The sequence below is a fragment of the Nyctibius grandis genome, chromosome 7 (genome assembly GCF_013368605.1).
Source record: "Nyctibius grandis isolate bNycGra1 chromosome 7, bNycGra1.pri, whole genome shotgun sequence".
Lineage (NCBI taxonomy): Eukaryota > Metazoa > Chordata > Aves > Nyctibiiformes > Nyctibiidae > Nyctibius > Nyctibius grandis.
Window position 1 is genome coordinate 24483330 of NC_090664.1, and position 13022 is coordinate 24496351.

At 37.9% G+C, this 13022-nt stretch overlaps 1 protein-coding gene across 7 annotated transcripts in view; it reads right to left on the bottom strand.

Annotated features, from left to right (window-relative positions):
- Window positions 1-13022, bottom strand: part of HDAC9 (histone deacetylase 9) — a 294314-nt gene that overhangs the window by 193397 nt on the left and 87895 nt on the right. For 4 of the 7 annotated variants that reach the window (XM_068404568.1, XM_068404567.1, XM_068404565.1 and 1 more), the window contains exons 10-12: window positions 12341-12551; window positions 11709-11926; window positions 753-3337 (exon numbers count right to left, since the gene is read on the bottom strand). In XM_068404568.1, the coding sequence (XP_068260669.1) occupies window positions 3017-3337; window positions 11709-11926; window positions 12341-12551 (750 nt within the window). In that variant the 3' untranslated portion in view covers window positions 753-3016. Of the gene's footprint in view, window positions 1-752; window positions 3338-11708; window positions 11927-12340; window positions 12552-13022 lie in introns of those variants that run through there. The other 3 variants (XM_068404562.1, XM_068404563.1, XM_068404561.1) reach the window with 1 other exon arrangement.

A 13022-nucleotide genomic window follows, 5' to 3' on the forward strand; every position in this document is an offset into this window, starting at 1 on the left:
GCCTTTGCAATTCAAATGAACAGTTAGAGACCTAGAATGCAACGATTATTTAAACTTTTTTGGTAGTAATAGTTCATGTACCTTAGCAGCAGCGTCATGTTTGCAGTACAAAGTATTTCTCTCTGTAGATCTGAAGCAAAGTTCAGGAAATGTCACAAACGAGTAAAGCATTTAATATCTTCAAGGGAGTGCTTAGGTGTTTCTAAAGTAGGACTTCACTGTCTTACACAATTGCTTTAAAGTCTGCAAAGTTTGTGGATTCCCTCCTCCCCAGCATATTTACAGGTGGACTCTAGTTTTGCAAAGGCCTTGAGGAATATCAAAGAGGTCAGTATCAGCTCAGTTTCAGACCAACACCTTTGGGGTACTAGGCAGGTTTTAGAAATGTCATGGAAATTATTTCCGTTCATCTGAATTTTGGATAATTAGGAGCCAAGAAACTGGGACTCACCTTTACCTTTCCTATATGGTACAATATATGATCACATGTTCAAGACAGATGCAATGATGGGAAAATGAAAATGCATCAATACTATTTCCACATTCACTAAAACTTATAATGGCTGATGTAGGATAAAACAAGAGACCAAAAAAAGACTTTGTGTAATCATTGTAAGAATTGTGTAATAAAAGCCTTGCTCCTGAAAGTTGGAATTGTTTCAACAATGTGTGGCGAATGGATTTGGTTATACAAAGCAAAAGCACAATTAAGTTATCAACTTTACACAAAGTCAGATATCTGAAAGGGGATCTTTTAAAAAAAAACTTTATTTGAGAAAGGAAGAGACTTATATCAGAAGGCAAAAAGAGGGAACATACAAACAGAATATATTTACAACACAAAACAAGAGATCACCTCTAAGGGTGTAAATTATAATAAATACAGTAGATTTAAAATGTAAGAGACAATTATCAATTAGAAATGTGGTTGCTTAAACCCAGCTTTCCTTTTCACTGGTTCCAGGTAGTTTCTCTATCTTAATTTTATCCAAATTTGAAATATTCTGAAAATAAAGTTCACTAATGTATTGGGGTTTCTCACCTGAATGACATTATAAAAATATCTTTTGTCCTTTGTGAATACATGTCTTTGAAGTGATATTGTACAAAAGTCTTCTCATTTGCAAGTTTCTCCCCAAATAGAATGTATTTTAAAAGATGCACTACCCCTTTTTGATGAGGCTGAACTTAGGTTTCAAAGAAAATGAAAATTATACAGAGTGGGAAAAACATATATTTAATTTTTATATGCTTCACTTTTTGAACGTGATTTTTTTCATACAAGAAGGGGAAGGATTTCTGTCAAATTATGAAGAACACATAAAAATCACCTGTATTTTCTCAATTAATAAATCTTTCCTATCTAAGATGATCTTTATGTTTCAGGAGGCCTTTCATTTTATAGCAGCTATTTAATCATTTGTTTGGAGATCTTCTAGGAAAAAGGATAATGTATCTTTAGAATTTGCAACATTTCATAAGAGATTTAATAGTATTAGAGCATAATGTAAACGACACATCCTAATAACATATTTTAGAACAATTTCTACATTTGGCAAAACAGCTCTCTTTTGAAACAGGATACTGCACCTTAAAATACCTCAGCTTTAGAAATATAAATATTTTTAATAGAAAAAAAACCTGACAAGGATTCCAGGTCAGTTTGGGATTATCCATATTAAAGGGGATCTTAATACAATGAATCTTTAACTAGCTTAACAAAAGTAAACCTATAAAACAAGGTAAACATATCAAAAGGGAATATGAAGGAAATGTTTCACTGGAAAGCTTCCTTAACAGTTTCCCTACTTGCTTTGTTATTTTCTTTGACAATAAATCAATTCATAGAGTGCCTTTAAAAACAGAAGGAGCGCTGCCCTGTCCCCCCCCCCCGGCCCCGCATTCCTCAGCACATGAATCACTTGGGCTTCCTGTTTCCATAAGGCATTTCCTGCCCCCCCTCCCAAAATCACTTTTCTGCAGGAGAACAGCGGGGACCTGACAAAGTAGAGACTTAAATAAACAGGGCCTTCCACTGCATCCAGCCTTGCTCTGCCTGATCTTACAGCAACGGAAAGGGACGCCAGCTCGCTGGCTGCACAAATACACTGCGCTTGTCAGCTTTGGTGACATGCTCACAGAGAAGCTGAAGTTTCCTTTTGCCAAGTTGGCATTTTATGCACAGTCGTGATTTTAGTACTTGTCCGTGAAACCTAGCGGTAAAGGTTATGCAATATTGTGTGATTAGTCTTTATTTAAAAAAAAATAAACAAGTTATTGGATATCAGATGATAACGGTAACAGTTCTGCGCTTTTCCTGCAATATCCTAATAACTGATAAAAACCTAATGCTGCATTTTGCTTCTCACCAGTATTTGCATCTGCTTCATTTAAGGATGTCTCTGCGGACAGTATCATCAAATAAGACAGAATGAAAAATTAACTAAGCAGTGCAAAAAAGAAAACAATGCAATTTTTAAACAGTGCCTTGCCTCTTTATATCCACCTTGTATTCTCTCAATTATACTTTATACACCAGCCTGGGACCACTGATATAGCGGTCAGTACCTGTCTACTGGGGAAAAAATACCCTAACGTTAACAGTGTTCAAGACTACAGTATGATACAGTATATACAGACAGCTGAAAGCAAAAGTCAGAGGATTCAAAATCAGAGAAGAAGAATGTTTCATCAATCAGGTCTGGAAACTAATTCCCGCAATTGCTGATCTCAACAAGCTAGATGATACGAGTTTTCTTTCACTAGAACTAAGCGATGTAATGTAATCCTGGGTTAATAAAAGTCTATCAGCTATTATGCAAAGATTTGTGTAGAATAATTGACTGCAACAGGTAGTTTCTCAATTAGTGGCCATAAGGATGAGCTTCACTATGTTTTCAAGTGCGCATACAACACTTCTGCCTTTGTTAGATTCTTTGAACAGTAAATCAGGATTCGCTAGATCAGTGAATCAAAACACAATTGCTTATCAAAGCCTAGAAAATGCACGTGATGTTCAGATAATAACCTTAATTACAAATCCTGGAGCTATGTCTTTGCCTATTACCTGTTGCACAAAAGCAGCTTGCTCCCCAGATTCCATTTGCTGGGTTTGAACATCCTCATCACTGTCGGGTGGCTCCTCTTTGACTTTCACAGCCCCCACCTGCTGTCCTATTCTGTCATCCACACCAGCACCGCTGCTCTCAGCCCTAACGCTGGCACCGCTGCCGGGAGCTCGCTCTTCCTGCATCGAGTGATCTCCATGAAGCTCTTCTTCAGCTTCCTCCAGGTGACTGCCAGGCTGCTTGAGCTGCTCAATGGACTTAGAGAGCATCTGGAAAGAGAAGGACGGAACAGTTATTGATGCCTTTTACTGATGCCAGATAAGTATTAGATTCACACTGACAAAATTAAATCTTCCGCAGCAAAACCAGGTAGCTATGCATTGCTAAAATATTAATGTACAGGGAAGAAAGAACCAAAGTTCCTAAGCAAAAGGCCACTTGTTATTCTGCAGTAGAAAATACCATGTACATAGAGAGTGCTATACGGTAGTACTAAACTAAAAATAAGGCAGAATACTGAAAACATTACACATCTGTTACACTGTTACAGCTGATAATCAAGAGAAATGAGTCTCGCTTCATACTCTTCAAACATAAACGCAGGAATTTATTTAACTATATTACAGTTCATTTTCCACAACACAAAATAATAAAGGAAGTCTAAGATACAAGAAAATTAGTAATCTGGTTAATATTTGTTATAAGCAAATTAGGCAATGTTCACACCAGCTTCTCTACCAATTAAAGCATGAAAGCACTGAAAGCCAACAAAGGAGCAGTGACGAAGAGTTGGCATCACACCCCTCTCCTGGGGTACAAAGGGCCTACAGGAATGTCTGTCCATGACTGGAAAGGCTATAACTTTTGTCGTGCACAGTACAGGTATGCCAGTTGTAGCAGTAATGTTATAACACAACACAGCTACCGAGACAATACCGGTTTTACACCATTAACTGCTATTGTAAAGCTCTGCTGAGGTGCCAGATGCCAGTGTGCTGCAATCAAGTATAGTTTATGTTTTACTATTTAAGATGCAGAAAATGTATTCCAAAATAGTCCAAATGTGATATACAAAAAGCCAAAACTGAAAAACATCCCCACTTTGTTCAGAGAGACACAAATCAGACATGTGAGTAAGCATTTGCAGGGTCAAGTGAGTAATTATCATTTACTCAACTGCCCCGCTTGATTTCAAGCAAATAGTGATTTGTATCACCAAGGTCAAATATGCAGAGAGGGAAAAAAACTTCACCTTTTACCATTACTTTCACATACCTCCCTCTTCCCATCTGCCCCCCCGCCTCCAACTATCAACTCTTTCAAACTGAATTTTAGCTAGTGCTATTCGTTGAGTTACTGGATGGCTTCAGCATAGCTATTTTGTCACAAACCATGCCTGGTCTAGTTTCATTCTGCTTGCTAATGCATACAGAAAAATGCCACCCTACTGAAGGGCAGGGTTGTCATGTAAACTACGATCAAGAAGCTACAGCTGGATTCACGAACTCCCACAAAATCAACAAGAAGAGTTGAAAGATCTGTTTGTGCAGTTCCAGTTGATGCTCTGGTGCATAAGCCCCACATCAGTGGAGAAACATATTCCACAGTGGAAGTCTACAGGCTTTGGTCACAGCAGATGTTCATTTTTGGGGTGTAATGGGAGTTTAATAGCTTACTAAAAAGAAACAAACAAAAAATCCCTTTTCATTACTGTAGTAACTGGCAAATCACAACACGTGTATGCTGCATGCTGCAGGTGGCATGCTCAAAGCTGGGGAATCCTTACTACTGAAACTAATGCAGAGTGTCTCCTTTTATTAAGCACATGGAAAACATATCAGATCAAACCCATAAATCTTTTCCAGTTGTTTCTCAGGGGCTGAGGCTGAACAAGAAGGCACTGAAGCTAACTACGTATATTCAGCTCGGGTACTCTCCTCTCTGTCACTTAGTTAAACACCTGTGGGCGAGCCCTCTCCACTCCTCAAGCAAGAAAAGAAAGGCAGGCCTGGCTGCTTGGCTGGCTGCTAGCAAGAAAATACAAGCTGAAACATCTGTTTGACAGATAATCATATACAGCTACCAGAGTCACTGATGCTGATCCACCTGTAAACCATTCCATGTGCCAGTTACTTGACATCAGGTGGGTTATTCTGGAGGGAAAGCCAAGAGAAAATGAGTGCATGTCCACAGCAAAGTTAAGACATATTTAGCTCATTACTTCTCTCCTTTCTTTCATGCTTTTTCACTTTTATGTCAGGCTCTTTCTTCTTCATACTGCTGGATGGCACAGATCTGCTGATGAGATTTCTGAGGCAACACACGATGGCCTGCAGTATATAATCTATACGTGGACACCTTCAAACGCTTTTTTGCATGTAATCAGTGGAGTGATACAAGAACACGTTAAGGGGGCTGAAGAGACTAGAGTGGTATTTGTGTGCACTTCACTTGCAGCGTTCCTGTTTTGGGGCCTGTTCCCACGCCATGGAAGTCAGCAGGCAATTTGCTCCAGACTTCGGTGACAGGAGGAGCTAAACAAATTAAATTTTCTAAAACTCTGTGCAATGAAAGTCTTTATATATTTACACAGTAGATTTTACAAAGTGCATTCATACTACCTTTACTGCAAAAATCTTATTAAAAACATCCTTTACACTGTGACTTTAACTAAGCCTCAGGCAAGGGGCTATGAGGCACTATAGTCACGTCCTCTCATATGATGGAGCATGGTAAAAATGAGTAGATGGCATGGTGCAGGGGGACACCCCCAAAACCTGAAAACCACTCCTGCTGCTCACAGTCTGCTAAGCCACAGCTGACTGCTTTCTCTGTGTCACCACCATGCTTTCATATTTGTTAAAGTGGTTTTTAAAGGCACCTTGGCCCCATCTTATTCCAGTAATTACATTAGTAGCAATACCAAGAGACTGTTCAGTTCTCCTAAGTCAGAAACATCTTATTTTATATTCTATCACCTGGTACTACCATGGAAAATTACATATCTGGAGACATGCAAAGATACCAGTTTAGAGTTAATATTTCTATCTTATCTCTCTATCTAAAGCTGGATTACACAGCAGAAAATGAGTCCTGAATGAAACACTGCCCAAGTTCTTTCACTGTGCAGCTGGACACTTCTGCTTACAGTTAATATTTAAATCTTTCACTTTAAATCCCCACTTACCATTTTTTCCTGAATTTATCTGTAGCTACATGCAGGACTTTCTCCTCATTTCAATGCATATTTTTGCTTTTGAAAAAGTGATTGCTTAATCTGAGTTTTAATAAGACTACATTTTAAAATAATAATAAAACCACGGTTTATTTCACTAACAAATTAGAGTTGAACAGATTGGTCTTCTTTAACCAGTATACTTTACTGTTATCGCTATTCCAACTAAAGGAGTCACTCAAAAAAATGGTTTTATGCTAATGCAACCTATATTTTTTTCCTTTTATTTTCAGGAAATTAAACTGTAAGGGATATGCATGAGCCAAAGTACATAGTGGCAGCAGGAGCATTTACAGATATCAACTCCACTGTATAACTGCAAGAGTCTAACCAAAAAAGACATCAAACACAACCTAACCTGCTTGCTTGTACAGCAAAACAGAAGACTATAAATAATCTGGACATTGCAACAGACCATTTTATAGGTCCTTCAGTCACAACCCCTGCCTTTGTTTCTCCTTTGTAATGATAAGCTCTTGTAAAACACAGTATTTTAAATAAAACGTCTTTACAAAGAGACAAAACATGAAATCCTGCAACAGCCACCCCATACATTTCTTTCCTTAATTAACTGTTCATTTTAAATACATGGCAGTCGTTTCTAAGAGCTTATGTATATACCTATGGAACACACTTTTTCTCCTTCTCTCCTGTGGCTATCAGATTACTTTGACCAGCTATGTATGTTGTTAGCTGTACTGAAACAACTTGGCACCTGCTTACCATTGTCTCTGTTACTCATGTACAACGTTTCTAAGGGATGTATTTATCTTTCAAAATCATTCTTCTGCATTATGGCTCTTAAACATTAGTTCTCAATAAAGGAGAAAATGATCTGGGCATTTTTCAGTTCCAAACATAGTCAACTGTTGCTATAGTTTTCTCCAAATAATCCCCTGCTAGAAGCAATATTTGAAAGAAGAAATGTGCTGCCTCTCACCTTCAGATGATGCTAGTCAGATGTGTAAGCTGGAAAGCCAAAACAAATTTTCACTTCCTATGTATTTTTGACATGCATGTTTTACTTCACAGTCTTGCCCAGTCACTGGTTCCCTATACAAAGATGCTTTAAACCAATTAACATCCTGGAATGAAAACTGAAATTCAGGTACTCCTTATCTAAGCTTCAACATTATCCATACTGCTCCCATACTTTGGTGCACACTACCAACTGCCCCATTATTTTAACCTTTACTACTCCAATACAGAGGAGGATTTTACCATTGAAAACAAATTGTCAAAATGCTATTAATGCACTATTTTAAGAACACATGTAGGGTTCCCACACTGATCAACTGAGATCTTGGTCCCAGTGAAGACAGTGCTAGTTTAGCTTCAGTGGAGGCAGGCCTTTATTCATCATATGTGACAAAAATAACCTTTAAAGACAGAGAGAGAGCTTTGTTCATTTACTCTTCACATTATGATTTCTGAAATTTTCTTGAATGTAGACTTCTGCTAGGGACTTTGCATTTATATTTGTTACATCAAAATCATCATTTTTTTCTGCAAGTGGCAGGGTCAAAGCTTTCCAGATACAGAGATACACAAACAACATCAAGATTTTGATTTTTTTATTGTAGTAGTGGTCTTTTGGTACTTGATTGCAATAATTTTAACTGGGGGTTTCAGAGTTTGGACTCCTGTTATCGAGCAGAATGAAGATCTGCAATGGTGATCAAAGGGCCTTATGAGGAAATAAGCTGTCATTCGGACAGAAGTATATTAAAGCTGACAACGGCAAAGCCTATCTTCCCTAAGATGAGTGGAGTTCAGGTTACTGCACATTCATTATTATTTTTTCCCCAGAAAGCTGGGACGAGGGTTTCTACCTACTTTTGGATGGGATGTCAACATTTACAGAATGTTTTCAGAAGGTCAGTGTACTAGATCCCGCAGGTATAAATGTCAGACTTCAGTGGAGACGTACACCGTTTCCCACATCAAAAGGCTGGCATCTGAGAGCTGACCAGAAATAATCCATAGGGGATCTTCTCTTTGTTATTAAGGACAGAGGCACACCTCTTGGCAATGATTTGTTTCTTTTCAGAATGGAAATGATCCAGGGGAATTCTTTACCTCTGACCTATGCTAGATTTTGCTTGTTATCACCCTCACAGCAGCATTGGCTTGCTGCTGAAGTGTATTATTTTCTCAAAGAAAAGAAATTTTAATACAAGATCAATGGGGTGGGGAGAAACTTGGTCTCTTCCTCTTTTTGTTGCTACAGCAAGATTGACCTATACGTCCACCAAAAAGATGTGACCAGAAACAGTTTTCAGGGATTGCTGACACATGCCATATCACCTTAGTTCAGGGCAAACATTCAAATACTGCGTTCAGTTGAAATAGATTAAAGCCTTAAGTACTTGAAGTCCTAAACATATGGAAAAAAAGGAAAAAGAAATGGAAAAGAAAAATAAGATAGGAACTTGTTCTAAGCTCTTGATCAAGTGGCATTTCATAGTCTTGACAGCTTAAAATGGTTCTGGTCTTTCTTACCAAAACTTCTAAGAGAATGTTTGAGTATTCCTTATTTAAAAAGCCCTACATTTTTCATGACTGAAAAGGAGAGAATTATATCTCTCTGCAGATTGCATTATACAGCCTATGAACAGAAGAGTAAGGGACAGAACAATGGAAAATAACAAGTGTATATATTCACTTGATACATACCCAAACTTGTCCTAAGAAATGAGAAGATATTGGGTTGCTTTGCTACATGATCTAGAATATCTACTGTTTTAAGGTTCAAATAACTCTGCTTCACAGAGTTTAAGTTTGATTGTAAAGCCATGCAAATTATATGATGAACAAATAACTTCAACTGCAAATAAAGGCAAGTTTTAAGATTGAACAAAGTATATTCCACCATGCTAGCAGAGTTCAAAAACCTTATGTAGGCACAGGTGTTCAATCTGAATCTTTAAGTTAAAGGGTTAAAGAATATAGATTTAAATTCAGTACTTAAAAGTCACTCCATGATTTGATCTTTTCTCACTCTCTTGTCTATGGGCTATCCTTAAATTCTAGTTGTTAAAACCCAGATTTCTTCTTTTAAGTACGTAAGAAAGCCCCCTGGCTTTCTGTATACTTGCAGAGGACAGATACATGATTAGAGCACTGACATTTTTCATTACTATTCATCAGAACGGTTCTTCTGAGAACGGTGCTGAAGAACCACCTAGATGCTGCAAACTGTAAAGTCTGATAAACCATCTGCATCCTCAGATAACCCACTGCTGCTGTGGCTGCAGCACGATCCTGCAGCACGATTCCTCCTTAGGTGTTTGCTGCTCTGATGAGTTACTGTGCTCCTGATGAAGGCTAGCTGTTCTGGGAGTAGGGATAAAGGAGACTGAGAAGCTATTGGGGCAAAGGAAGTAAGTTATGGAGGTTCAAGGCAATGAAAGGCCCTAGGATAAACTTAAATTTCTTCTGTCTGTATATGTGTATAGCCTATACTGTAGAGAATAAAAGTTAGGTTCACTAGGTTTTAAAAGAAGGAATTGTTTTGTCTCTTTATCACAAATAAGCATGTGAGAATGAAACTGTATTTCAAGTATGAGAGGCAATTATTCTCTTTAACTTATATTTTCATTGCAGTTTAACTCAGAAAAAAAATGTTACTGAAAGAAGCATTATCCCAAACCAACTGCAGCCTTTTTACTTCCTTATCCAGCTTAGCTCTTGTGAGGTGCAATGCATTCCTAGTCCTATGTGACTAGGAATATGTTTATCCAGCTCAAGTCTAATTGTTGTATTCAGGACAAATGTACCGATATGCCACAGCACATATCCCCAAATGCTATGGTGGAATTTATGTCAATAAGCATATGATCTAACAAAAACATGTCAGTGGGGTTCTTTGCTTTGTGAGGAATGCATGAACTGATCGGTTTGTAGTGAATACTCACAAACGGCACAAAGACTCAGTACTTTACCAGTAAAAATTCTTTTCTCTTCAGACAATTGAGGGCAGGTGAAATATTTTCAAAACCTGAGGCTATGAGATATACATATGCCATCTTGATTAAACATATGGAATGCATACTCAAAGAAAAGCCAACTGGAGTCCTAGCTGAGTAATCAAAACACCCAAGCTGAGAGGGGTTAACATGCAAGGATCAGCTCTGAACTTTGAAGTTTTCTGGTCTTCATTTTTCCTAATTAAGACAAGATTTAATAATTTAATTATTAAATTATTAATTTAATATTAATTATGAAATTATTAAGTTAATAATCACTGTACAAACTATGTACTTAAACTCTAGGTTTGTTTCTAATTTTGTTGGGAATTCTTAGTAGATTCTAAAGAATCAGTACCCCCTGGGAAGTTCACCCAGTAAGGTAGATTGATTTTTTTTTTTCTTTTCTCTTAGGTACAAGGGCTGACTGCCCGCTTTTTATCTTTCTGCTTTGCCATTGCCTCTTATATATAGTTATTAAGTAACCCTCAAACAAAAGAAGACAACTAAAGATGTATGATTAGTATCTTTGAATTACTAGAGGAGTTCCAGCAAACAACTTTTGGAAAGCTATGTAGTAAGTGCAGAAAAACATTCTCCAGATAAAAGCATTTAATTACTTGCATATCTTCATTTTAGAGCAGGGAACAGCATCACATTTGTTGTAGAAACACTAGCTTCTGCTAAATCTATTTAGATTCTGCTGCTCTTTGTTTATTAACGGATGGTCCCTTTTCTTCTCCCCCCTCCCCGCCCCCCTCCCGAATAAGGTGTTACTCTACAGGGAAAGAGGGGCACAATTCAACTCTGTATCTGATGTTAGCAATAGCACATTCTTCTCTTTCTCCTTATATGGTAATTTTATATCACCATATAGATAACAAACTTTCATGTTACTAATTGACTTACAGAGAAAAAGTTGGTTTGATAAAAGCTGATTAAAAATTTCTCCAGATGTTTAATGTTTCTTACACAAAAAAGATAAATTTAATCAGCTGAGTTCAAATAAGTTATATGTTTATTCCACACAGTAGTCCACAATGAGAAAGCTTAAAATACAATTCAAAGGCAGTTGAATGGAATGATTGCTGAAGCTCAAAAGTTCACATTAAAAAGTTGGATAGATATCTAGTATTCTTTAAGGCATCATTTACCACTCAACGGGAAAACACCTGTAATTTAAACCTCTAAGATGCTTTGAACCCTATTTTGTTGAACTGTATTCTTGCTGATGTCAAGAACCCCAAATTACCTTTGTAGTGCATTTCAGAACCTGAAAATGAAGATCTATACAAATGTATACACCACCTATGCATAAACAAGATACTCGTGCAAGAACCTGTCTACTGTCCATGACCACATGCCACCAATACCTAAACTTCCTTGTTAGTTTTCAACCTTTACGTTTATTGGAAATTCCTTACTTTGGGAACTCACCTTATTCATGTGGATCTGCTGCTGGTACTGTTTCTGCTTCTCCAAAAATTGTTGATGTTGCTGCTGTATGACCAGCTGGGCTAAAGTACTCTGAGGAAGAGGAGCTGACTGGGTTCGATTCAGTGGCCTGTGACGAGGCAGTTTGTGGGCAGCTCTTACACCAGGTGAGACTCTCTCTTTCGCTGCTAAAGGAGACTGTGGATGAAGAGGAACTGCTCCTGCAAAACAGGGACATTTCACTCCCATGTGAAGAACAACAAACTAATAGGTCTAATAGGAGAGAAAGTTTTCAGCGAGAAGAGGGGTATATATTGCAGAACTCTGCATCAGCGCTGATGCAGTGGGACATGTACCACGTGCCTCGCCACGCTGGGAAGTTCAGCAGCTGCAAAAGAATGTGATGAAGTAATCATTTTCTCTTTTCTGTAATCACTGAATTCTTTCAGGCTAACAGACTGCAGCAGAATCACTAAAGGGGGAAAACAAAGATACTGTACTTTTTTCTCCTACCCTTCCACTTTTCCCAATCGTTAAGATGTATAGTATCTGTATTACCACATTTAGTTTAATACAAATACAAATGTCATTAAAAACATCTTAAATTATTATTGTGTTGAAGCCTCGAACATTACCAGTCACAAGAAGTTTTTGCTGTCTCATTTGCTCTTTCAGTAACAGATGCTGCAAGAGAGCTTGGTGGCTGCTATTTGGCTTTCCCTCCAAAGCAACGTGAGGATGAGTTGAGGATGGAGGAATGTTCCCCCCATACTGTCCAGCCAAGGTCACTCCTTGTCTGAGTGACTGGGTCTCCCCCTTCTGCTTTTCTTTGAATGATGATGAAGCCTGTCAAAGAACAACAGCACTGGTAACTGCTTTTCATATACCTGGCCATTTATACCTCCACTTGATTAGATGGTCTTATGTTATACTTTATGAATACACACAGAAGAAAAGGTTAACATCCCTATCTTACACTTTGACTGTGAGATGAAAACGGAGGAAGAACATGCCAGTTAAATATAACACTGTGAGAAACTGAATAATGAGAACACTTGAAAAAAATCAGTAATAAAAGCCAAAGCATAAGGAACTACTAGTTAGAACATTATTAATGAAAAGACAGGACCTGTCCTTAAAATTCCTAAAGACCTTCCCACAGGCTCCTGCACAGGAAAACAGGGGATCAGAGGAAATAGTTTCCATTGAGTTTGGAATAGGCAAGGCTTGGTTTTTCACATAACTTTCCATCAGACAGCAAGCCAATCAGCAAAACAAAATAATTACCTGTAGTAGTGGGAAGCTATTACTTTTCCT